General features: G+C 45.5%; 1 protein-coding gene across 3 annotated transcripts in view; it reads left to right on the top strand.

The window, feature by feature from the left end:
* The window catches only part of PHKA2 (phosphorylase kinase regulatory subunit alpha 2), a 93,075-nt gene that overhangs the window by 61,538 nt on the left and 4,640 nt on the right, over positions 1–26,897 (top strand). Inside the window, exons 16-30 of one of the 3 annotated variants that reach the window (XM_004021948.6) lie at positions 192–301; positions 1,434–1,578; positions 1,837–1,915; positions 6,541–6,710; positions 7,607–7,780; positions 17,197–17,285; positions 18,250–18,383; positions 18,765–18,921; positions 19,625–19,704; positions 19,900–19,978; positions 20,063–20,192; positions 20,295–20,396; positions 24,674–24,792; positions 25,501–25,530; positions 26,577–26,630. In XM_004021948.6, coding sequence (XP_004021997.1) covers positions 192–301; positions 1,434–1,578; positions 1,837–1,915; positions 6,541–6,710; positions 7,607–7,780; positions 17,197–17,285; positions 18,250–18,383; positions 18,765–18,921; positions 19,625–19,704; positions 19,900–19,978; positions 20,063–20,192; positions 20,295–20,396; positions 24,674–24,792; positions 25,501–25,530; positions 26,577–26,630 — 1,652 coding nt within the window. The remainder of the gene's footprint in view (positions 1–191; positions 302–1,433; positions 1,579–1,836; positions 1,916–6,540; positions 6,711–7,606; positions 7,781–17,196; positions 17,286–18,249; positions 18,384–18,764; positions 18,922–19,624; positions 19,705–19,899; positions 19,979–20,062; positions 20,193–20,294; positions 20,397–24,673; positions 24,793–25,500; positions 25,531–26,576; positions 26,631–26,897) is intronic. The other 2 variants (XM_012106337.5, XM_012106338.5) reach the window with 2 other exon arrangements.

Raw genomic sequence — 26,897 nt, 5'->3', positions numbered from 1 at the left:
GCATGAAAAGAAGGGAGTGGGATTCTTTTCTTAATTCATCCTTGTTCCAAAGAAGGATAACAGTATTGGAAAAACCAAACCCCAGAGTGAGTTGTTTAAGATATCAATAAGTTCAGGCTTAGATAGAATCACTTGGATTAGATGTCACTGTGCCTGCTCTAACTTGAATTTTTCTTTTACTTTCTACATAGGACGGAATAAGAATATGAAATTGAGTGGGCGACCGTATCGGCACATTGGTGTCCTTGGGACATCGAAACTATATGTGATTAGGAACCAGATCTTTACTTTCACACCCCAGGTGAGAAGAGCAGGCCAGTAGCAAAGCAACAAGCATTTGTTTATTAAGCTCTCTTTTTCTGTTTGGCGAGCTACTTTGAATGCAGCAGGATGTGCATGCAGGTGTTCAAATACAGACAAAAGATGACATCCAAGACCTAATACAGTCCTTTACTCATGGTAGGTGCTCAGTAAATGCTGCTTAGCTCTGAGTATGCCATCACTTCCAGTATGAAGTGCACACACTTTAAAAATTGGCTAGTGCATGCCACTTACAGCCCTCGTGCCCCCTAACACTCTCTCAGCGTGTCAGCAGGGCCTCTGTCAGTGGACTCCCACATGGGGAGTCTGAGTTTTCAGGCCCCAGCCCCCTTGATGAGATTCTGAATATATCGCTTTATGGGTCTTTTCTTTAGAGTTTTTGTTTCCAAAGGAAACTAGCCCTGTGGAACGCAGATGAAGCCTTTTTCATCCATTCAGCAGCTAGAAAGGCCAACTAAGGGATCAGTTTGTCAGCAGGAGGCACAGCCCCCAAACTACTTGGGCACGTAGTTGGCCGTGGGCTCATGGGTCAGTCACCTCAAGTTGCTCTTTCTCATCCAGCCTGTGCTGCTTGCTCAAATCTTGGGAGTTATTTCCCTTCATAACGAATTTTAGACCAGAGTGGAGTGTGCATGGGTCCAGAGGCCAGGGCAGCAGTATGATTTTCCTGGACATGATGCCACAGTGCCCATAGTTCACGTTAACCAGGCCGTCAGTCAGGTAAACAGTCTCCATGTCTCGCCTGCTCTCAGCGGCCCCACTAGGAAAGCATCTCTGAGCTCAGCAGCCCTGGACCACAACTGGAATTAAGGAGTTATTGATTTCCTTTCAGGGACAGCAGTGCTGGGCTAGGTCCTTAAATCCCCATCTGAGGAGCTATAAATAGCCCTAGCCTAGCGCCCTTTCCTCCCACACTTAGTGCTAATGGAGCCCTGGCTCCAGGCTGGGGCAGATCGATGGGTGTGGTCACAAGGAAAGCCCCACGATGGAGCCAGGGTTGGGTCTCTTCTCTGGAAACAAAATGCAAGGATTAGTGCTGCAGTGAATGACAGCTGAGGTTGTGTGGAGGGGAAGGCAGGACAGTGTTGAACCTGGCCTGTTGTGACTTGCAGTTCACCGACCAGCATCACTTCTACCTGGCCCTGGACAACGAGATGATCGTGGAGATGCTGAGGATTGAGCTGGCCTACCTGTGCACCTGCTGGCGGATGACGGGCAGACCCACGCTCACCTTCCCCGTCACGCATACCATGCTCAGTAAGTCCATGAACTTGATCTGCCCTGACTCATGCCCCATAGGTGGTCTTTAATCTTTGCAAAATGTTTAAAATGAATCCCATGGACAGAGCTAGGTACCAAAGAGGGTTCTGAGCACTTAGGGTTCTGAGGTTGGGAATCTCCTATGCTATACGTATTTTAATTGGTTGGTGTTGATGAACACGTTTCAGCACATACCCAAACAAAGTATTCCCAGATGAAGTGAACTAATTCATCTTTTTTTAATTTTATTTTTAGCAAATGATGGCTCAGATATTCATTCTGCTGTTCTTGCTACAATTCGCAAACTAGAGGATGGATATTTTGGAGGAGCTAGGTAATTTGTGATTTTTTTCTAGAAAACAAAAGTAACATTGACCTTTCTTAAAGCCTTTTACTGCCCTTCTCCCATTTTTCATATCCACTGCTGAACATAGAAGTGTGGAGCTTTCGAGTAAAAAGGAAGTTAAAACATCTAATTCGGTTTACCCATATGAAACTGGAATTATCTCTAAGCAGTATTTGCTGGGTGTTTGTGAAGCTTTTATGGGCGCCAGGAGGCCTGGAGCATAGAGCTGTGAGCGAATCAAGTCTCTCTGAAGTGTCCCCCTTGAGATGTATGTGTGGAATGTGGAGTCTGTTTCTGAAAAAGGTGGGCTAGCAAACCCCCAGTGCCTTGGGGCTGGTAGGTGCTCAGTAATCAAATCACTCCTTGAGTGTGCCAACACCTTAAGGGATGGGGGCTCACCTCCCAGGGACACCCCTGTCACAAGGTAGAGGATTTCTCTGTAGCCTGTGTCTTGATCTCCATGAAACTCCTGGAATATGCAAGAAGGGCCCCAGGAGAGCCTCAGCATGCAGCCAGCTCAAGTCACATGTGGCCTTTCCTGAGGTCGGGGAGGCTGCCATTGGGTCCCTGATGGAATGCCAGTTGCTAGAAGTGTTTGGGAATTGAAGTTTGCCTTTCTTCTCACATCCTCCCATGCCAGGGACCCTGCTGCCATGGTAATTTTTTAAATTGTAAACTATATGTAATATAAAATTTGCCACCTAAACCATTTTAAGTGTACAATTCGGTTGCATTAAGTACATTCACATTGTTTGCAACCAGTCTCTTAGAGCTCTTTTCATCTTGTAAAACTGAAACTCTGTACCCTTGAAACCACTCTCCATCTGCCCCACCCCTGGCCCTGACAACCAGGGGCGTTCTGCTTTCTGTCTCTAGGTGTCTCTCCTAAGTGGCCTCATCTAGTGTTTGCCTTTTTGTGACTGGTTGATTTCACTTAGCCTGATGTCCTCTGGGTTGAGTCACTGTATTATTTCTAAGCACCAGGGCTGGCACCTCTGCTCACTGAACTTGCTGTGGGGTTTGCTGTACACTTGAAGTGGCCCTTGCTCCACGCTTCTCCTGGCCTTTCTCATGACTGTCAGCGAGGTCCTCCTCGGCATTCTGCTGTCAACATCCCAGGGCTGGCGCCATGACTGCAGTTGGCATCCACTTGTGTACAGTTCATCTCCAGCTTGGATAAGTTACCACCTGGCATATGGTGTCATAACTGACAGACAATACCACTTGCCTGTAATTGACTATTTTCCAAAATGAATTCTTTTTCTGAAATCTTATCATCATCAAAAGGATACTGTGTACAATTGTTTGAGCATGCAGTGTATTCTTTGTCTCTTTATGTGTCATCTCACGTTGTCCTTTGCTTTGACTCGAGCAAATATTCCTGTTTTGTATGCAAGGATCTGTATGCTCAGAGAGCCAGGGGCACAAGATGAGTAGGTGCCAAAGCGCCATGTAAATACTTTAACCACCGTGTCAAGCTGGATGGGGGCTTACAGGAGTTGGGAGGGGGTCCTGGTTACAGAGTATGGCAAACAATTCATAGATCCATGGAAAGAAAGAGGGATGCCTAGGCTCCACGATTCCTACTAAGTAATTCATAATTAAAGTTGAATCTCATTTTGGCTCTTTTTTAAGTCTGAGGGTATTTGAAAAACTGAACTCACTGTATATGCCAGACTCTATCCTGTGGACCCACCTGGTTGTTGTTCAGTTGCTAAGTTGTGTCTGACTCTTTGCAACCCCAATGGACTGCAGCATGTCAGGCTTCCCTGTCCTTCACCATCTCCCAGAGCTTGCTCAAACTCATGTCCATCGAGTCAGTGATGCCATCCAACCATCTCATCCTCTGTCATCCCCTTCTCCTCCTGCCTTCAATCTTTCCCAGCATCAGGATCTTTTCCAGTGAGTCGGCTCTTCACATCAGGTGGCCAAAGTATTGGAGCTTCAGCATCAGTCCTTCCAATGAATGTTCAGGACTGATTTCCTTTAGGATGGACTGACTGGATCTCCTTGCAGTCCATGGGACTATTAAGAGTCTTCCAGCACCACAATTTGAAAGCATCAGTTCTTAGGTGCTCAGACTTCTTGATGGTTCAGCTCTCACATCCATACGTGACTCCTGGAAAAACCATAGCTTTGACTATATGGCCCTTTGTCAGCAAAATGATGTCTCTGCTTTTTAATTTGCTGCCTAGGTTGGTCATAGCTTTTCTTCCAAGGAGCAAGCATTTTTTAATTTCATGGCTGCAGTCACCCTCTGAAGTGATTTTGGAGCCCAGAAAATCTGTCACTATTTCCATTGTTTCTCCATCTATTTGCCATGAAGTGATGGGACCCAATGACATGATCTTAGTTTTTTGAATGTTGAGTTTTAAGCCAGCTTTTTCACTCTCCTTTCACCCTCATCAAGAGGCTCTTTAGTTCATCTTCGCTTTCTGCCATAAGGTGGTGTCATCTGCATACCTGCGATTATTGATATTTCTCCCAGCAATCTTCATTCCAGCTTGTGCTTCATCCAGCCCGGCATGTCACATGATGTACTCTGTATATAAGTTAAATAAGCAGGGTGACAATATACAGCCTTGACATACTCCTTTCCCAATTTGGAACCAGTCTACTGTTTCATGTCCAGTTCTAACTGTTGCTTCTTGACCTGCATACAGGTTTCTCAGGAGACAGGTAGGATGGTCTGATATTCCCATCTCTTAAGAGTTTTCTACAGTTTGTTGTGATCTGCATAGTCAAAGGCTTTAGTGTAATCAGTGAAGCAGAAGTACGTGTTTTTCTGGAACTCTCTTGCTTTTTCTGTGATCCAACAGATATTGGCAATTTGATCTCTGGTTCCTCTGCCTTTTCTAAATCCAGCTTGAACATCTGGAAGTTCTCAGTTCAAACACTGTTGAAGGCTAGCTTGAAGGATTTTTAGCATGACCTTGCTAGCATGTGAGAAGAGCACAGTTGTGTGGTAGTTTGAACATTTTTTAGCATTGCCCTTCTTTGGTATTGGAATAAAAATTGACCTTCTCCAGTCCTGTGGCCACTGCCAAGTTTTCCAAATTCGCTGGCATATTGAGTACAGAACTTTCACAGCATCATCATTTAGGATTTGAAATAGCTCAGCTAGAGTTCTCTCACCTCCACTAGCTTTGTAGTGATGCTTCCTAAGGCCCACTTGACTTCACACTCCAGGATGTCTGATCCTAGGTGAGTGACACACCATCATTGTTAAACAGGTCATTAAGACCTTTTTTGTACAGTTCTGTGTATTCTTGTCACCTCTTCTTAATGTCTTCTGCTTCTGTTAGGTCCTTACTGTTTCTGCCCTTTACTGTGCTTATCATTGCATGAAATATTCTCTTGGTATCTCTGATTTTCTTGAAGAGATCTCTAGTCTTTCCAGTTCTATTGTTTTCCTCTTTCTTTGCACTGGAGACCCCGGTTCCATTTTCCATTCCTGGATCGGGAAGATCCACTGGAGAACGGATAGGCTACCCACCTACTCCATTATTCTTGGGCTTCCCTTGTGGCTCAGCTGGTAAAGAATCCACCTGCAATACGGGAGACCTGAGTTTGTTCCCTGAGTTGGGAAGATCCCCTGGAGTAGGGAAAGGCTACCCACTCCAGTATTCTGGCCGAGAGAATTCCATGGTCTGTAGAGTCCATGGGGTCCCAAAGAGTTGGACAGGACTCAGAGACTTTCACTTTCACCTTTACTCAATTAGAAGGCTTTTCTCACTCTCAGGCAGTGCTTCTTGCCTTCTTGAGGCTCACACACTTGTGAATTCATTTGCATTGCCTGCTTCTGTTTACTCTTCTCCAACTAAGCCATTTAAACCAGTCATAATCTAACCCTGGTAGCTCTGAGGCAGCTTATAGTTCTCTGCCTCCGGATCTAACATTTTAAGAATAATGTTAGAGAGCCACATAGTGCTGGCTCTCTTTCTGTAGGGTAGACATCCCAGGCTTGGGAAGCAAGAACTTGGAGACTGCTACCTTTGTAGAAGAACCCCATACTGCCAAACCCTGCTCCCAGAGGTTTTGTGGAACTTTTCCCAGACTGACGATAGGGCAACTCTGGGCCAGTGTCCCCTTCTGGAGATGGCCCGCCCATTACATTCCTTCTAGAGAGAACTTTGCTCAGAGCAGTGACTCTCCCAACATTTACCCCCCACTCTCCTCCCTGGGCCTTGTGTGACAGGGACTCATAAAAGCTAGCACTAGTGCACCCAGAGATTCTTGTGATTTTGTTCTGGTCTAGTTGTTTCAGGGCAAAAAATCCTTAAGGGTTGGCTCTGTTTAAAAGTGGTTCTCTCAATATGTTTTGTAAAACTTTGGTTCAGTAAAATAGATTTCTATTTGTGTTGGGTTTGGGAATAAGAAATCAGTATGATTCATTTTGGCTTCTAATATGCTGTGTGCTTCCACTTCATACTTGCTATTGAATTTTCATTTTCGTTTCTTGGCTGGACTACTTGTATGGGGCAGTCTGCAAGTGACGTATTTATGGATTCTGGCAGAAACGCCACTTAGTTATTGAAAATCATCTCTGGATGATTCATCATGGAAGTTTGTCTGCGTCCACCTATATCTCTAACAAAGTGTCTCCTTGGCAGAGTAAAATTAGGGAGTCTTTCGGAATTTCTGACCACCTCTTTCTACACGTATCTGACCTTCCTGGATCCAGACTGTGATGAGAAGTTGTTTGATGATGCCAGTGAAGGGACCTTCAGTCCTGATAGTGATTCAGACCTGGGAGGATATTTGGAAGACACCTATAATCAAGGTATGGCTTGGAATGCCTTTGCAGGCAGTCCCTGAATTTATTTAAACCTTGGCATTGTGATAAAGTTGCCCTAAAACTCAAGCACAGAAAAATGATTGGTAACAAATGATTAGTACAACAAAAAAGTCTTCAGAAACTTTGATGTATTAAAATGAATAAAAGAAAGTTAGTTGCTCAGTCATGTCAGACTCTTTGCAATCCCATGGACTGTAGCCCACCAGGCTCCTCTGTCCATGGGTTCTCCAGGCAAGAATACTGGAGTGGATTGCCACTTTAAAAACCTAAACTGCGAAAGTGAGGCTTTCTTTTAAACCTAGAGGGACAAAGAGTTTTAGGAATGGAGACTTTTCACAAAATATAAAGAAACACATTTCCTGAATTTTCAAAGGAGTGGTAGAATGGTCTTGGCTCGATTGGATGTAAGTGATGAAATCTTATGTATATAACATTTCTCAAACTGAGCAGAGTTTGGGGTTGAAGTGACCTGTTATTCACTTCTAGATAGGACTTGGGATTGGGTCTGTGGGGCATACCATAATGTGTAGCTCATTCAGGACAAATGAAAACCATCCAAAAGATTCGATGTTGACTGCTGGCCCTCAGATTGTCTACATATTCAGCTCATCCTGGGATGATGTGATGTAAACACCATCTTGACCTGTATTTTTCTTTTTTTAGACTGACGTTTTTCCAAACAATAACTTTATAAACACATGTATCATCTAGGTAAATCTCTTCCTTTCTAGAGGCAGAGTGGAAGTCAAGTATCTATATCAAAATGTTGTCTTCTGCTAAATCTGTTCAGCACTTGCAGCTACACATAATCACTTTTATGCATTTAGGTTGTTTCTGCAGCTTGTTTTCATTGGCTCTTTTTCTTACCTGTTTAATTACAGAAAGCCAGGATGAGCTTGACCAGTATATCAACCACCTTCTGCAGAGCACATCGTCGAAGTGCTATCTGCCAGCTCTCTGTAAGAAGACAGAGGACAACCAGGTTTTCAGTGCTATCCATTCCACTCGGGATATACTTTCCGTGATGGCAAAAGCAAAGGGTTTGGAAATTCCATGTATGTTATTAACTCTTCTCTGCCTACTAAAATAACCTCTTTTATGAAAGTAATGTGTGAGCATAATGTACAAGTCAAAGGATCCTAAAGGCAACAAAATGCAGCTGTTTACTGCCTTACCTTTCCCCTCCTAACTTCCCCCAGTCCTTCTACTTAGGGACCACCACTTTTCAACTCTTAGTTGTTTCTTTTCATATTTATATATCTTTGAATGACCTGAATCAAATCCCTTATGATTATACAGTAGAAATGAGAAATAGATTTAAGGGACTAGATCTGATAGAGTACCTGATGAACTATGGATGGAGGTTCGTGACATTGTACAGGAGACAGGGATCAAGACCATCCCCAAGAAAAAGAAATGCAAAAAAGCAAACTGGCTGTCTGAGGAGGCCTTAAAAATAGCTCAGGAAAGAAGAGAATCAAAAAGCAAAGGAGAAAAGGGAAGATATACCCATTTGAATGCAGAGTTCCAAAGAATAGCAAGGAGAGATAAGAAAGCCTTCTTCAGAGATCAGTACAAAGAAATGGAGAAAAACAACAGAATGGGAAAGACTAGAGATCTCTTCAAGAAAGTCAGAGATACCAAGGGAACATTTCATGCAAAGATGGGCTCAATCAAGGACAGAAATGGTATGGACCTAACAGATGCAGAAGAGATTAAGAAGAGGTGACAAGAATACATAGAAGAACTATACAAAACAGATCTTCATGACCCAGATCATCACAATGGTGTGATCACTCACCTAGAGCCAGACATCCTGGAATGTGAAGTCAAGTGGGCCTTAGGAAGCATCGCTACAAACAAAGCTAGTGGAGGTGATGGAATTACAGTTGAGCTATTTCAAATCCTAAAAGATGATGCTGCGAAAGTGCTGCACTCGATATGCCAGCAAATGTGGAAAACTCAGCAGTGGCCACAGGACTGGAAAAGGTCAGTTCTCATTCCAATCCCAAAGAAAAGCAATGCCAAAGAATGCTCAAACTACCGCACAATTGCGCTCATCTCACATGCTAATATAGTAATGCTCAAAATTCTCCAAGCCAGGCTTCAGCAGTACGTGAACCATGAACTTCCAGATGTTCAAGCTGGTTTTAGAAAAGGCAGAGGAACCAGAGATCAAATTGCCAACATCTGTTGGATTATGGAAAAAGCAAGAGAGTTCCAGAAAAACATCTGTTTCTGCTTTATTGACTGTACCAAAGCCTTTGACTGTGTGGATCACAAGAAACTGTGGAAAATTCTTCAAGAGATGGGAATACCAGACCACTTGACCTGCCTCTTGAGAAACCTATATGCAGGTCAGGAAGCAACAGTTAGAACTGAACATGGAACAGCAGACTGGTTCCAAATAGGAAAAGGAGTACGTCAAGGCTGTATATTGTCACCCTTCTTATTTAATTTCTATGCAGAGTACATCATGAGAAATGCTGGACTGGAAGAAACACAAGCTGGAGTCAAGATTGCTGGGAGAAATATCAATAACCTCAGGTATGCAGATGACACTACCCTTATGGCAGAAAGTGAAGAGGAACTAAAAAGCCCCTTGATGAAAGTGAAAGAGGAGAGTAAAAAAGTTGGCTTAAAGCTCAACATTCAGAAAACAAGATCATGGCATCTGGTCCCGTCACTTCATGGCATATAGATGGGGAAACAGTGTCAGACTTTATTTTGGGGGCTCCAAAATCCCTGCAGATGGTGATTGCAGCCATGAAATTAAAAGACACTTACTCCTTGGAAGAAAAGTTATGACCAACCTAGATAGCATATTAAAAAGCAAAGACATTACTTTGCCAACAAACGTCCTTCCAGTCAAGGCTATGGTTTTTCCAGTAGTCATGTATAGATGTGATAGTTGGGCCATAAAGAAAGCTGGGTGCCGAAGAATTGATGCTTTTGAACTGTGGTGTTGGAGAAGACTCTTGAGAGTCCCTTGGACTGCAAGGAGATCCAACCAGTCCATCCTAAAGGAGATCAGTCCTGGGTATTCATTGGAAGGAATGATGCTAAAGCTGAAACTCCAATACTTTGGCCACCTGATGCAAAGAGCTGACTCATTTGAAAAGACCCTGATGCTGGGAAAGATTGAGGGCAGGAGAAGGGGACAACAGAGGATGAGATGGTTGGATGGCATCACTGACTCAATGGACATGAGTTTGGGTGGACTCTGGGAGTTGGTGATGGACAGGGAGACCTGACGTGCTCTGGTTCATGGGGTCGCAAAGAGTCGGACATGACTGAGCGACTGAACTGAGCTGCTGTCTTTGATGCATCAAGTTTATTCAGTATCTGTGACCTTTCTCTTATGCAGGTGAGGAATTCACCTGTCTTAAATCACCACTCCTCTACTTCACTTCCTCTAACCTGTCCATGCAGTTGTATTAAGGTTTAGTTAAATCAGTATTCTGTCTTTGTATGTATGTAAATATTATTCCCAACTCAGTATTATACTACATTATAATTTTTGCTTTTCATTTTTTTCTAAAAATAACAGTTGCCCTTGTAATTAGCTTCACTTCCCTCCAGTGGCCACGCAATAGAAACTTCCACAAGGTCAAGCATATGTATGAAACTCATGGTCCCCCTACTTACAGTCCAAAAGTCTCTTCCTGACTGATTGCTCTCTAGGCCTTTTGGATACCTGGCATCCTGGGACTCTTCTTTATTATAATCCTTGGAATCTCCTTTGCTTATCTCTTCAGTTGGGTTCCCTGTTTCTTGATTCTGGCATATTCTCCCTTCTCGATTTATTCCTTTGGTGGAATACATCCTAGAATAGTTTCAATAGTTTCACTGGAACAGGGCCCAGTGATGGTAGCCCTCAGCGTGCGTGTTTCTGAAGTTCACTGACTGTTTTGGCCTGACTGCCCTCTGTGTCCAGGATATAGATTTTTTATTTCCACTTGGCTGCATGCAGCATGTAGGATCTTAGTTCCACAGCCTGAGATCAAATCCATGCCCCCTCCAACAGGAATGTGGAGTCTTAACCACTGGACCTCCAGGGAAGTCCCCAGGATGTAGATTTTATCCTGAAATCTTCCTTCACCATCATACTGGAGAATTCCTTCTTGACTCTCCTATTTTCCGTATCTCAGCTTTTCCTCTTGGTTAGCTTACTGTCTTATTTGGTAGAGGACATCCAGTAGTTCCTAGGAAACAGTTTATGTCAGGTAAAATTGTTGAGACCTTTGAAGTCTGAAAACTGTTGTTCAGTCACTGAGTTGTGTCCAACTCTTGGCAACCCCATGGACGGCAGCACGCCAGGCTTCCCTGTCCTTCACTGTCTCCTGGAGTTTGTCTGAAAACTGTTGTTCATTCACTAAATTGTGTCCAACTCTTTGCGACCCCATGGACAGCAGCATGCCAGGCTTTCCTGTCCTTCACTGTCTCCCGGAGTTTGCTCAAACTCATGTCCAATGAGTCAGTAATGCCATCCAACATATCATTCTCTTTGGCCCCCTTCTCCTGCCTTCAGTCTTTCCTAGCTTCAGGGTCTTTTCCAATGAGTCGACACTTTGCAGCAGATGGCCAAAGTATTGGAGCTTCAGCTTTAGCATCAGTCCTGCCAATGAATATTTAGGACTGATTTCCTTTAGGATTGACTGGTTTGATCTCCTTGCTGTCCAAGGATCTCTCAAGAATCTTCTCCAGCACCACAGTTCAAAGGCATTGTTCGACACTCAGCCTTCTTTATGGTCCAACTCTCACATCTGTACATGACTGCTGGAAAAGCCATAGATTTGACTATATGGACCTTTGCCGGCAAAGTGATGTCTCTGCTTTCTAATATACTGTCTAGGTTTGTCATAGCTTTCTTCCAAGGAACAAGCGTCTTTTAATTTCATGAATCCAGTCACTGTCCGCAGTGATTTTTGGAGCCCAGGAAAATAAAGTCTGTCACTTTTTCCATTTTCCCCCATCTATTTGCCATGAAGTGATGGGACCCGATGACATGATCTTGGTTTTCTGAATGTTCAGTTTTTAAGCCAGCTTTTTCACTCTCCTCTTTCACCCTCATCAAGAGGCTTTTTAGTTCCTCTTTACTCTGTGCTGTTGGAGTGGTATCATCTGCATATCTGAGGTTGCTGATACTTCTGGCTATCTTGACTCCAGCTTTAGCCTCGTCCAGCCCAGCATTTTGCAGATGTACTCTGCATAGATTTTGAACCAGTCCATTGTTCCATGTCCAGTTCTAACTGTTGCTTCCTGACCTGCATACAGGTTTCTCAGGAGGCAGGTAAGGTGGTCTGGTACTCCCATCTCTTGAAGAATTTTCCAGTTTGCTGTGGTCTACATTGTCAAAGGCTTTAGTGTAGTCAATGAAGCAGTAGTAGATGTTTTTCTGGAATTACTTTGCTTTCTCTATGATCCAACAGATGTTGGCAATTTGGTTTCTGGTTTCTCTGCCTTTTCTGAATCCAGTTTGTACATCTGGAAGTTCTCAGTTCAAATACTGTTGAAGCCTAGCTTGAAGGATTTTGCTAGCATGTCAGATGAGCACAGTTGTTCAGTTGTTTGAACATTCTTTGGCATTGCCCTTCTTTGGTATTGGAATGAAGACTGACCTTTTCCAGTCCTGTGGCCACTGCTGAGATTTCCAAATTTGCTGGCATATTGAGTGTAGCACTTTTACATTATCTTTTAGGATTTGAAATAGTTCAGCAGGAATTCATCACCTCTACCAGCTTTGATCGTAGTAATGCTTCCTAAGGCCCGCTTGACCTCACACTCCAGGCAGGATGTCTGGCTCTAGGTGACTGACTACCCCGTCGTGGTTATATGAGTTATTAAGACCTTTTTTGTACAGTTCTTCTGTGCATTCTTGCCACCTCTTCTTAATCTCTTCTGCTTCTGTTAGGTCCTTACTGTTTCTGTCCTTTATGGTGCCCATCTTTGCATGAAATGTTCCCTTGGTATCTCTAATTTTCTTGAAGAGATCTCTAGTCATTCCCATTCTATTGTTTACCTCTATTTCTTTGCACTTTCACTTAAGGTTTTCTTATCTCTCATTGCTATTCTTTGGAACTCTGCATTTAGATGGGTATATCTTTCCTTTTCTCCTTTGCCTTTCTTGTCTCTTCTTTCTCAGCTGTTTGTAAGGCCTCCTCAGACAACCATTTTGCCTTGTTGCATTTCTTTTTCTTGAGTATGGTTTTGATCGCTGCCTTATGTACAGTGTTACAAACCTCTGTTGATAGTTCTTCAGTGACTCTATCAGATCTATCCCTTGTCACTTCCTGTGTATAATCCTCAGGGATTTGATTTAGGTCATACCTGAATGGTCTAGTGGTTTTCCCTACTTTATTCACTTTAAGTCTGAGTTTTGCAATAAGGAGCTCATGATCTGATCCACAGTCAGCTCTTGGTCTTGTTTTTACTGGCTATAGAACTTCTCCATCTTTGCTGCAAAGAATATAATCAATCTGATTTTGTTATAAACCATCTGGTGATGTCATGTGTAGAGTTACCTCTTGTGTTGTTGGAAGAGGGTGTTTGCTATGACAGGTGTGTTCTCCTAGCTACAGATTTTCCCTATCCATATGAGAGAGTGGCTGAGTATAGAATTCTAGATTGAAATAAATTCTCCTTGATAATTTTGAAAGCCTCCCTTCACTGTCCTCTTTCTGTCAGTGTTGCTGTTGATAAATCTGAACCCATTCTGATTTTTGATTCTTTAAATGTAAACTGTTACTCTCTTTCAAAGTTTTTAGTTTTTTCTTTACTCTCAGGTTCTGAAATTCCAATGGTGTGCCTTGTTCTGGGTGTATTTTCATCCACTGTGTTGGCTGCCCAGTGGATCTTGTCTGTCTGGAAATGTGTGTTTTTCAGTCCTGTACAGTTCTGATAATTTCTTGATTCATTTCTTTCCTTACATTTTCTCTGTCCTGTCTCTCTGGTGTTTTGTGATTCTAATATTGACCTCCTGGAGAAGTCTTTTATCATTTCTGTCCTGTCTTTCATTTCTCTGTCTTTTGCTCTGTTCTGAGGACAATTGTTTGAACCTTTTGTTCCACCTGCTCAATTGACTTTTTCCTATTTTGCTGTCATGGTTTAAATCTTTGTTCTCTGAATTGTATCTCTTCTTGTCTCATGCATGCAGTACAATTTTTATCACTCTAGTAAAGTTAATGGCAGAGATTTTTGGTTTTCTTTTTACATTTTCTTCTCCCTAAATGGTCTCCCATTTTCCCCAAGTCAGTGTTTCCTGTTGCTTTTGGTCTCTCTCTTTCACATTAGTCTTTCCTCCAGTGCTGGGTGTCCCTTGGTTATCTGCTCAGCATGAGGCCCTCCAAGCCTGTGAGTGGGGCCTGTTGAGTTTATGGGTGTAGGCAGGGCAGATTTCCCAGAGATGTTCTACAGTCTCCTTCGCAATGTCCTTCTTAACTGATAAAGGTCTGATTGCCTATACAGTCACTTATTCCCCCAAGGCGTTTAGCCATGGCCTCAGACATGTGGGTCAGCACCTCCTCCAGAGACTCACATACCACCCCCTTTATACCCTCTTCAGAGAGACCCTTTAATCCTCTATCAGGGTGAGCAAGGCTGTTATCAAGTTATGTGGAGTTGCAGAAGGCATCTAGGGAGCTCACTGCCTCGCACACAGCTTCTTCTCTGTCTTCCTTCTCTTGGATACCCTCCCTCGACCCGCAGGTGCTAGAGGTCCATGGTGCAGCGAGCTCCTTAAACTTCTGAGGATGCTCTGGTAGAAATTTGACTGCTGCTTGTTTTCCCCACTGTAGTCTTGGGGTTTGGTTGCCTTGGGTCTCCTAAACCAATTGTCTTTTATCCATTGGCTTTCCAACTCTATTATTGTCTTCTGCTCACCTTCCCTATTTTTTAGGATTTGCCTTTTTAAAAAAATTATTTTTGTATTGTTATTGGTGGTTTCAGTTCAGTTCAGTTGCTCAGTCATGTCCGACCCTTTGCGACCCCATGAATCGTAGCACGCCAGGCCTCCCTGTCCATCACCAACTCCAGGAGTTCACTCAGACTCACGTCCATCGAGTCGGTGATGCCATCCAGCCATCTCATCCTCTGTCGTCCCCTTCTCCTCCTGCCCCCAATCCCTCCCAGCATCAGAGTCTTTTCCGATGAGTCAACTCTTCTCATGAGGTGGCCAAAGTACTGGAGTTTCAGCTTTAGCATCATTCCTTCCAAAGAAATCCCAGGGCTGATCTCCTTTAGGATGGACTGGTTGGATCTCCTTGCAATCCAAGGGACTCTCAAGAGTCTTCTCCAACACCACAGTTCAAAAGCATCGATTCTTCGGCGCTCAGCCTTCTTCACAGTCCAACTCTCACATCCATACGTGACCACAGGAAAAACCATAGCCTTGACTAGATGGACCTTAGTCAGCAAAGTAATGTCTCTGCTTTTGAATATGCTGTCTAGGTTGGTCATAACTTTTCTTCCAAGGAGTAAGCGTCTTTTAATTTCATGGCTGCAGTCACCATCTGCAGTGATTTTGGAGCCCCCCAAAATAAAGTCTGACACTCTTTCCACTGTTTCCCCATCTATTTCGCATGAAGTGATGGGACCAGATGCCATGATCTTTGTTTTCTGAATGTTGAGCTCTAAGCCAACTTTTTCACTCTCCTCTTTCACTTTCATCAAGAGGCTTTTTAGTTCTTCTTTCTGCCATAAGGGTGGTGTCATCTGCATATCTGAGGTGATTGATATTTCTCCCAGCAATCTTGATTCCAGCTTGTGTTTCTTCCAGTCCAGCGTTTCTCATGATGTACTCTGCATTGAAGTTAAATAAGCAGGTTGACAATATACAGCCCTGACGTACTCCTTTTCCTGTTTGGAACCAGTCTGTTGTTCCATGTCCAGTTCTAACTGTTGCTTCCTGACCTGCATACAGATTTCTCAAGAGGCAGGTCAGGTGGTCTGGTATTCCATCTCTTTCAGAATTTTCCACAGTTTATTGTGATCCACACAGTCAAAGACTTTGGCATAGTCAACAAAGCAGAAACAGATGTTTTTCTGGAACTCTCTTGCTTTTTCCATAATCCAACAGATGTTGGCAATTTGATCTCTGGTTCCTCTGCCTTTTCTAAAACCAGCTTGAACATCAGGAAGTTCACAGTTCACATATTGCTGAAGCCTGGCTTGGAGAATTTTGAGCATTACTTTACTAGCATGTGAGATGAGTGCAATTGTGCGGTAGTTTGAGCATTCTTTGGCATTGCCTTTCTATGGGATTGGAATGAGAACTGACCTTTTCCAGTCCTGCGGCCACTGCTGAGTTTTCCATGTTTGCTGGCATATCGAGTGCAGCACTTTCACAGCATCATCTTTCAGGATTTAAAACAGCTCAACTGGAATTCCATCACCTCCACTAGCTTTGTTCGTAGTGATGCTTTCTAAGGCCCACTTGACTTCACATTCCAGGATGTCTGGCTCTAGATTGGGGGTTTAAGAGAAAGTAAAATTAAAACTTATGTTTAATTCACTAGTATAACCTGGAGGTTTATAGATGATTTTTAAATACACCACATCTTTACTTTGAAAACTTATTTTCTCTAGATGATACAATATAACCTGGCAGAAAAAGACAGCTTAATAACTCAATATTGATAATAACATCTCATTGTTGTTTAGTCACTAAGTAGTGTCTGGCTCTTTTGCGATCTCACGTACTGTAGCCCGCCAGGCTCCTCTGTCCATGGGATTTCCCAGGCAAGAATAGTGGAGTGGGTTGCCATTTCTTCCTCCAGGGAATCTTCCCAACCCAGGGCTTGAAACAGGGTCTCCTACAGTGCAGGCAGATTCTTTACCGTCTGAGCCCTTGCATTGTAGGTAGATTCTTTAATGTCTGAGCCACCAGGGAAACCCCTCAATGATAACATCTAAAGGTGGTTAAAAGAGGGTTTCCCTGGTGGTCTAGTGGTTAGGATTCAGTGCTATCCCTGCCAGGGCCCGGGTTCAATCCCTGGTCAGGGAACCAAGATCCCACAGGCTGTGCGTTGTGGGCTTCCCTCCAAGTAAATAAAGGTGGTTATAAACCAGAAGCACCAACACCCTGCGGTGGCACAGGGACACACAACAGTGGCCAGGACCTTGGGCAAATGGTCTACTGTCTCTGGGCTTCGGTTTCCACATCTGAAAGAAAAAGAAGTTGGAGTTGATCGTTTCTAAGGCCCCTTCCAGTCCTACATGCTATGTAGTTTTCTCTGAATTCTAAGAGAGAAGAGTGAAAATAACGTTCCTTAAGCCAAGATCTCTGTCCTACTCATTACTTGTTTCCACATTTAGCACATGATCTAGCCACAGGAAAAATTCTTTTTGAAATTAAGTAAGTAATCATTCCTTATTTGGTTTGTATTGAATAAGGAGTTGCCACCTTAGCTCTCGAAAAAAAACTTTATCCTTCCTTCTGCTTAAAAGAGCTCTTTATTCTTTTTTTCTCTAGTTGTTCCCATGGCTTTGCCAACTAAAGTTCTAAGTGCCCACCGTAAATCGCTGAATCTCGTTGATTCTCCTCAGCCACTCCTAAAAAAGGTAAAGTATTTGGGATCACTTTTTCAAGAAGTATAATGTTCTTTGGTGCTGGTGTAATCCCAGGAGCTCTTGTAAATGGTTTGCCTGAAGAGAAAGAGCATATTTCTTGATATGTAGGACTTGTAGGGTTAGAAGCTGGGTTTTCATGTGCACCCACTTTGGTGTCTGGATTGTGGTTTATGTCTGTATGCACATTGAACTTGACCTAGACCTTAATATGTTGGTGTGAAGAAGGCTCCTGACATTCTGCCACTCACCAGAATCTGTGCCACCGAAAGGAAACGCAGCAACTTGCTACCAACCCTGGCCTCTCTGGGACCACTAGCCAAGGCTGGGTTGCTTTCAGAGCGGGGCAGGAAACCAGAAAAAGATTCCTCTGGAGAAGAAACTCTCAGAATATTCCCCACTAGTTCCCATAATTTGTTACTTTATTCCAAGTCTCCTTTGCTTTTATCAGAAAGATTTGGCGTCTTTTGGAGACTATTTTAACTACAATTTTATGTTGTTTGAAACTCACATTTTGGTTTTTGCCTTCAAAAAATATCCTATTGAAGTTTAACATATAAAAAGTATATAAAATATAAGAATAGGGCTAAGTGAATTATCACCAAGCCAAGAGACGCATGTGAGGGACAAGCGCCCTTGGTGCCCCTCTTGGTCACCTCCTCTCCCTCCACAGGTAACTGCTGGCATGCCTTCTAACACCTGGGTTGGTTTTGCCCATTTTTGACCTTCACATGAATAAAATTTACACAGATTTTCACCCGTTCAGTCTCCTGCAGACAACGACTGACATAGTGATTCAGTGGTCAGGAAAAAAAAAAAAAATTACAAAAGATCCCATGAAAACCTGGAGCATGGCACAGCAGCAGAGTGCCAAGACCAGGTTGGTGTGTCACTTTCTCATCTTCTGGAAGTGCATGCCCAGGCCCCATGCCCTGCTTTTTGTCTTTTGTATGGACAGGCCCCTGAAGATGACTTCCAGTTTCCCAGAGATGACCGTGGCGACGTGGACTGTGAAAAGCTGGTTGAGCAGTTGAAAGACTGTTCGAACCTACAGGACCAAGCAGACATTCTGTACATTCTGTGTGTAATAAAGTAAGTGCAGGGCCTTGGCGAGGTCCGGCTTTCTGTCTCCTCCGTGCTTTGGCCTGGCTTCTTGGCCTGGCAGCCAGCTGCATCATGGTTGTAGTCACCCAGAGCACCCAGGCTCCATCCCCTTCTGTGCCTGCTGAAATGAGAAGGCTGGCTAAAGCCAGGATCTCACCATTTCCTGATGTCAGGCTTCTGTTTCAAATGGACAGAAGACAGTACGGTCCCATGGCCCCAAGTGAGGCTCACAGGCCGTGGGAGGGCCCAAGCACTTGGCACAATGCCCACTGATGCATTCCCTTCCCTGCCAAGTGAGCTCCACTGCGAGAGAATCTGGCCTGTCAGCCTTCTGGGCCATACTTGGAGGGTTTTTCCATCTCTTGACAGGGGTCCCAGCTGGGACACAAATCTCTCTGGACAGCACGGGGTCACTGTTCACAACCTCCTCAGCGAGCTCTATGGGAAGGCTGGCTTGAACCAGGAGTGGGGCCTGATCCGCTACATCTCCGGCCTCCTCCGGAAGAAAGTGGAGGTCCTGGCTGAGGTCAGAGCTGCTGTGCATGTGCGGGCTGGCCGTCTATCCTTTGTAGCCCCGTGCTCTCTTCCTATTAGGAGAGCTGGAGGCAAGCACCTCATATTTGTAAAGGAAACACAGTATTTATTACACAGATGGAGAGAGCATTTGTCTCCTGATCTCCCACAGCTCTTGGAAGGTGGACAGGGCAGTTGAAATTCAGACTGATTCGTTTTGTTGTTTCTTAGCTGCAGAAAAGGATTTACTAAGAAATAAAATGAAAATGCTCTGTGGTCCAGCACCCTCCTAACCAGAACACTGTTATTTCTGCACATCTGTAGTACAGTCATCAGGGATATTTTAAACCCTGAGGTCCTGCAAATTCCAGAACTGCTTTCTATGACACTCAAGGTCATTATTATAGTATTTATTATATGTGAATAATGGGGAAACTGGCAATTTAGGACTATAATATGGTCATTAAGTCTTAAGATCGGTGTTTTAGAACTCAAGACTCACAGGCCCTGCAGAGCCAGGCCTGGGGCCACATTTTGGGGACACAAAGACCATAGGGACCCAGCTCAGCCTGGGTTGCTCAGCCTGCAATCTGTATATGAATTTTCAAATAAATGACAGCATAGGTCAAGTTTATAAAGGAAAATTTATTGCCAGTGACCCTTCCCCACCAGCTTTGCTGATCTTTCTCCCCCTCGCCCTCTCCCTGACCATGCAGGCATGCACGGACCTGCTGTCACACCAGAAGCAGCTCACAGTGGGCCTGCCCCCAGAACCCCGGGAGAAGACCATCTCTGCGTAAGTCTTCAGCTTGCGGGGGGACTCAGGTTCGGGGTGGGGAGGACACCTCAACACCATCTCCCATTCAGGAAAAGTCTTTTAAGAGACACTGTCCCTTGAGCCTTGCCAGCTGGAAAACGGGGCTCTTCACAGAGGGCTGGAGGTGCTCATAAGCGCCATGCATGGTGTTTCTGTGCTGCTGCTGTTTCCTAGGCCTCTTCCCCCTGAGGAGCTCACGAAGCTCATCTACGAAGCCAGCGGGCAGGACATCAGCATCGCCGTGCTCACGCAGGTCAGTGGGCCATCTCTGGGCAGCAGGGGCGTTTCCGCCACCACCCAGCCTCTGAAACCCCATCTCCTCCTGTGTCTGTGTCAGGAGATCGTGGTGTACCTGGCGATGTACGTCAGGGCACAGCCCAGCCTGTTCGTGGAGATGCTCCGGCTCCGAATTGGACTGATCATTCAGGTGATGGCCACGGAGCTGGCACGGAGCCTGAACTGTTCAGGTGGGATTCTCAAGGGCGGCTCGCACTGCTTGAGTCCACCCAACTCTCCCTTCTCCTGCCACCAGTCCTGTATCTGGGAAAACTTAACATGTTTGTTTTCAGGAGAAGAAGCTTCTGAAAGTTTGATGAACCTCAGCCCTTTTGATATGAAAAATCTCCTGCACCACATCTTAAGTGGCAAAGAATTTGGTGTTGAAAGAAGCAGTAAGTTAGTCTTTCTTTCCTTTTCTTTCTCGGTAATCCTCACCCCCACTTCCTTCCTCCTATACCTAACTCTAACACATCCCTGCCTATGAAAATACAAATGACTCTCACAACTGCACGAGAATTACCATATTGCCTGATGTCCATGGGGATCTCCTTTACTCCTGTTGGTGTGGGGCCACTGCAGAGAAACCTAACGCAGCCAGGCACTCGCACCACAAATAAGGAAGATGAACTAGAACAAGGAGGAGAAAAATCATCACCAACCGGTACAACCCCTGGGAGAAATGAGAACACATTTCTCCCAATACTGAACTCGTTGGGTGCAGTCAGTAGACCACAGCAGCAACAAGGGAAGACTTGGAACTTTGCGGTTCACTCTTAGGAAGGATGTGGCTGAGACAGCTCTCCCTTGTCCAAGGTCACAGAGCTAGCTGGTAACAGGGCCTCGTGCACCTCAGTTCCACACTTACCAGAGTGTCTGGATGCTCTCACAGGCCGCTGCATTAGAACTCTGTACTAAATTCCCTTTATTTTATATAATAGATGGACTGTAGAACATCCGTTGCTACAGGAAGCCCTTTCTCAAAAGGAACCAGGATCGTTTCATGATCCTGTGAAATTACTAAAAAGCACTAGATGCACCCTTACTACATTTACAATACCATGAGCACCAGCTTAGTGCCCAGTGAGCCTGATCGAATGCTCATTTCCCCCTAGTCTTGTTTTTCGTCTCTAAGATGCATAGCTGTGCTGGCTGCAGGAAGAGGCCTCAGTGCACTGCCCCACGTGTTGCCATAGATGATTCCACCAGAAACAGAATCGTTTTGCTTTCCTTTCTTCCTGACCTGCTTGGACTGCCGGTTTTCAGACAGCTTTTGAGAAGGCTGTTTCCAAAATGTTGTGGGTTTAACATATTCCAAAGTGTACCTACCTGTCATCCTGTCGCAGTGCAGCCTCCTCCTGTGCTCACTCTTCACCTGGTTCTGCTCCCCTCTCTCACTCATCAGGAGCTGACCTTGCCTCCCTCCCTCCAGGCCAGGCCCCACAGCACTGGAGACCTGGCTGTCCCCCGTGGTCCTGTCACCCGAGGCCTTTCCCCATCTAGCCCTTGTCAGCTCTCCATAGCAGCATCCTGTCCCTTCTCCAAGCTCAGCCTTCCCTTCCCACCAGGCTGCGCGCCTCTTCTCAGGGCTGGTTTGTTCAGGCTGCTTCTCCTCCCTGGTCCCACATGTGGCCATCTCCGCCCCACTGACTGTGCCCCTCACCCCTGGCCGTGTGTGCGTAGCTCTGTCGCCATTTGTGGGAACCAACTGCTAAAAATAAAGCAGCAGCACTTGGTCTAGGATCTCCCAGGATGAGCAGCTGCTGGAGAGGCATCCACTGGGGAAGCAGTGCACCTACCTTCATACCTCGGCTCCCCTCTGGTCACAAAGCAGTAGCCACAATCTCTGTGCCTCCTTTAAGGAGGATTTTTATTAACATTGGGCCCTCCCTGTCTTCCAGGACAAACTCTGAGTCCTTACCTCCTGACAGCAGAGAACTTAGGCAGTGCCCACCAGCCCTGCAGCCAGAGTAGTTATCTTCTTCCTCAGCCAGCCTGGGCTTTTCTGCCTCCATTTGACAGCATCTCTCTCAACTCCCCAACTATTTTCTTCCTATCTGACCATGTTTTCAAATGCCAACACAACCAAATGCTGGGCATAGGTCATTATAAACTACACTTCAACACCCCCCCCAACTCCTTAAGTGCCTCTTTCCCACCTCTCCCTCCACCCCTGAGTTTCCTTTTGTGATACCCTACTTTCTCTTACCAAGTCCCTTCTAAGCTCTGTCCTCCTCTAGACCAGAGGTCAGCAAACACTGCCTGTGAAAGGCCAGAGGGAACCAGTCAGGCTCCGTTTGGTCGCAGGCCTCAGCTTTGCTGTCACAACATGAACACAGACACAGACCACATGTCAGCAAAGAGAAGCCGGGTGCCAAAAAATAATCCTAGACAGAAAAACTTGAACTTCATATCATTGCGTGTGTCCTAAGATACTATTCTGAGAAGGAAATGGTAACCCACACCAGTATCCTTGCCTGGGAAATCCCACAGACACAGGAGCCTGCCCGGCTACAGTCATGGGGTCACAAAGAGTTGGACACAACTTTGCAGCTAAACAACAACAAAGATACTATTCGTTTGTTTTCTTCCCCCAACAATGTACAAAGTCATTCTTACCTCATAGGCTGTGCCAAAACAGACAGTGGGTCGCCTCTGAAGTTTGCTCACCCCTGCCTTTCAGCTTTCTTTCCTCTGTGGGGAGGGGGTCAGGAATGGCTTCAGTGAGGGTTTGACTGGTGTATCCACTTCTATACAAACATCAGTAATCACTGATTCGGGACATACAGTTTGGGTGTAAGGTTCCTACTTCCCTGACATTGACAAGAGTCCTAGGTTTAAGGTTGTGACTTGGAGGGGTCTGTGACCCTCTGGCAAGCTGCTGGGAGAGCCATGGGGGCACGTGGACATGGTACACCCCTCCGCACCCTGGCCTGCCTCTTGGGCACAGAGCTTAGAAAGGGGTGAGGTGACCAGGGGTTCCGCACGTGAGGGCTGTCTTTGCAGCACCTGAGTGCTCCACCTTTAGTGTGGGTGAGTTAGTTCTCAACCAGACCCCCGTTACCCTTTGTAGGCCTGGAGAACAGCCCTCTGCAGCCTCACAACACCTTGCTGACTTTGCTTCATCTTCATCTTGCTCTCTCCCTTTTTCTCTGTACCGGAACCCTGTCTCCAGTGTTAGGAAATACAATCGCCCAAGTCCTGATGGAATTCTGGTCTCAAATGCTCCCTAATTATAATTGAGGCAATTATCATTTATCCTCCTCATAATAAAGTGAACTGATTTGCAGACACATTGGTGAGTTTATTTCATCAAGCCAAAGAAATGCAGTGTGGGCTGTCCTTTTTATTTAATAAGGACACTGGGTACTTCAGATCTTTTTCTTTAGAGTGGGTGCCAGCAGGCAAACAAAGGCAGCATCATGCAATCAGATGTGTTTTGGTGGTTTTTCTCCTTTCCTGAAGGAGGAACGCTCAGGATCCTTTTCCAAAAGTAATTTTCAGTCCTTTCAAATGCACAATCCTTGAAATGTAAATATACAAGATAAATATTTAATGTGTTCTGCTCATCAAAATAATATACGTGGTTTGACACAGATAATTACTGAAAAATTGCTACTAGATATAAAGCTATAGAAGCTTACGAAACTAGGAACAGAGTAATGTCAGTTGAAACCATACGTATGTCAGATTGCAAGTAAGGCTAGAAGAGGTCCTATCTTTTTGCATATAACATTTGTTAATTGTCCTTTATAATCGTTCAGTTTTTTTAAGTGGCTCTACCTGTAACTGTTCAATTTTTATAAATAAGAAAATTCAATTTTTATTAAACCCTGAGATGTCTGAGATTAATGTTTTCAGTTAATGCCCAGTACAAACAGGCCCCTTTGGCTTCTGTTTTCCACTCTCCCCGTGTCCCTCCTCCCACTCTGGCTAATCTTTGTGGGTCCTCCCTCTCCACTGTCCTTGGGCTCCTGGTTTGTCTCCACTCCTCTGGGCCGGGAGGGAGCCACCGGTGCAGCACCCAGCACCGAGGGACTGCCTCGGAGGGGACAGCTGTGAAGGGCGGGTGGGTTCCAGTTGGTAGGGCTTCATGTGCCCTTGGGAGGCTTAATCCTGAAGACTGGGCTGGGCCTGAAAGGAGTCTGAGTGGACAGTGACATGGTCCCCCATGTACCTTTTAGAATGATCACTGTGCGCACAGCGTGGAGCACCAGGGAGTGGGGCAAGGCCATAGACAGGCCACTGCAGCAGGGTGGAGCCCCCCTGCCCCTTCTGGGATGGCTGCTGCTGTGTCTTCACCTTTGGTTGGCTTGTTCTCCCAGGTCTTCCCTCTCTTGCCCCATGGCTGGACCTTTATTGGGTGGGCTCAGGTTTCTACAAGGAACGGGTACATCTGGAGACGTAAAAAGTTAAACAACATACTCAAATCACTGAAGGGGCTTCTGGCCACTCAGTGTTGCCTGCGTGCTGCTTCAGTCATGCTCACTGTGTCCCCCATTCACTCAAATGCGTGCTGAGCCCATGTTGTGTCGCAGGCCCTGCTCCAGGTCCTGGAAACGGGAGTGCACAGTTGAGTGGGGGGGATAGACAAAAACGAGCACACGCATGTGTCCCTCTGAGGGCGGACACGATAGAATTTCTACAGACCCCGTGTGTGTTTCCCTTGCAGTGCGGCCCATTCATTCCTCCACACCCAGCCCCGCTGTCTCCATCCACGAGGTGGGCCACACTGGAGTCACCAAAACCGAGAGGAGTGGCATCAACAGGCTGAGGAGTGAGATGAAACAGGTAAGACGAGCTCTCTGTCTGGGCTCAACTGAGAGCATGAGAAGCCCTGGGCATGCAGACCACAGCCCTCTTGGGAAAGGATGAGAGAGCCCTCCTGTGCTCAGACATCGTAGAGCCACTCATGTGCACCCACAAGCACTTGTCTTTAGTGTTAACCATGTTAGGTGAGCATTCCGGAAAATACCCTGCCCCATGATTGCCTGTTGCCAAGAACCAGTCTTTCGAGAGGACTGCAACCATTGCAAAAGGTCTCTGAATCCTCTCTCCATCCAATGTGCCCTTCAAGTGCAACAGTGAAATGAAGGAGTATAGAAATAGACTGGAATGCTCGTGACCTCCTTATTTTCCACCATCCATAGGTGTGTTTTTTTGGTGCTCACCTTTAATTCATAATAAATTCCTTCTCGACTGATCCACAGGACTGCAAGTCAATAGCCTTTCAGTCCTAATGGGTTGGGTACTATGCTAGGACTTGACAGTGATCTACAGTAGGAAATAGTTTCCTGCTGACTGTGACCTGCAGTGAGAAATGCACTGGGATTTTCTCCATTTCAAATGTGGCCTCAGTAGATTGAGCCTGTGAGGCACTAATGGTCACGCCCTGCAGGTGGACCAACACGTCCTTGGATGTTCTAGAGGGTGATACAAGTAGTAAGGCAGCCTTGATTTGAAACTGGTTTTTATTTTCTGATGTATTTTTGCTTTCAGATGACTAGGCGGTTTAGTGCTGATGAACAGGTGAAACATCTCTGTCTTCTTTCCTCCTTTACTGTGCTTTCTGTTCTTTCTGGCTTGAATGTGGGAAGTGAGGCTATGAGTACAGAGTGTCAAGCCATGGAGAACAGTTCTGCCCATCACCTAGGCTTGGGTGGAGGCGACTCCACAGGCTGTGGCAGGCAGCCCTTGGGACAGGCCGAGCACACTCGAAAGCAAGAGAAGTGGCCTTGCCCCATGCCTTGAGGAAAAAAAAAAATCCATTTATCAAACTCTTGGGTTTCATAAGATACTTTGTGAAACAGATGGATGGAGATGGGTTCTGCCTCCGCAGGAGTATCTGTTCAAAAAACGGAACTGAATAGGGACAAGTAGACTGTGGTCACTGATTGTAGCAATAGAAGAAATACTGGAGACCCATCCTAACAGTGTCCTGTCTGTGACTGAGCACAGAGTCTCTACTGACGTGCAGATTCCCTGTTCAGTCCCAGGGAAAAAGCCACGTGCCCTCTCATTGGATTTATGCTCTTTCCAAGTAAGGAACAGACTTTTCAAATGTCTTCCTGTGCCAGCCACTCGGTGGCACCGTCCCTCTGGCTGCCCACATCCTGATGGTAGTTGACTGGAGCTGAATCTGAGGGCTTCCTTCCGTCTGTTTAATGCTGTCGTAGCTTATTATGGGGACAGAATGATCACCGTTTCTCTTGCATGGGTTAGGTTCAGTTAGCCAGTGTAAGTATTGTATTTGGCCACTTACTTACATCAAGGAAATACATTTTTCTCTTTCCAAAATTAACATAAAAGATTAGCATCTCAAGGCTGTGACTTTGGAAAATAAGTTGTATCCTAACTTGACAAGCTGCCTCCACACTGACTAGACACGGGGAAGCTCCACACTCAGAGAAAGCGGAGCTCTGCCTCTGCCTCGGGGGTGTCTGAGAACTTCCGCTGCCCGCATCCTCCGCCTCTTGCTTCCTCGGCGGTTTTCGGGGCTGCTCTATGCTCCTCCTCTCTGCATGCATCCTCTGGTGTCAGTGCACGTGACTGAGTGGACTCTCTCTGTTTTGTAGCTCATTTCTGTGAGCCAGGCCGCGTCCAGCAGCACGCGCTCCTCCAAGTCTGCGGTAAACCATGCATCCCCGCCGCCTCGTTTGTGGTGTCCACATCCTCTCCTTGCCCTTCTCTCAGTCCCCCGACCTGCCCCCCACAAGCTGTGAACAGGTTTAAGTGTTAGCATGGGACTGTCACCATGACAGAGGAGAGGCTAGAGAGCAAGCAGAGTTGTGGAACTGAGAGCTTTGTTTTTCCATCTTGAGTTCTCTGCTTATGCTCTCCTCGGTGGGCTATGAGTGAGCAACACTCTTCTCACCAATCCCCAGGAGCTTCTGGAA

The sequence above is a fragment of the Ovis aries genome, chromosome X, assembly GCF_016772045.2.
Source record: "Ovis aries strain OAR_USU_Benz2616 breed Rambouillet chromosome X, ARS-UI_Ramb_v3.0, whole genome shotgun sequence".
In the NCBI taxonomy this organism is placed as follows: Eukaryota; Metazoa; Chordata; class Mammalia; order Artiodactyla; family Bovidae; genus Ovis; species Ovis aries.
Note: the sequence above shows the minus strand (reverse complement) of the source record. Positions and strands in the feature narration are given on the sequence as shown.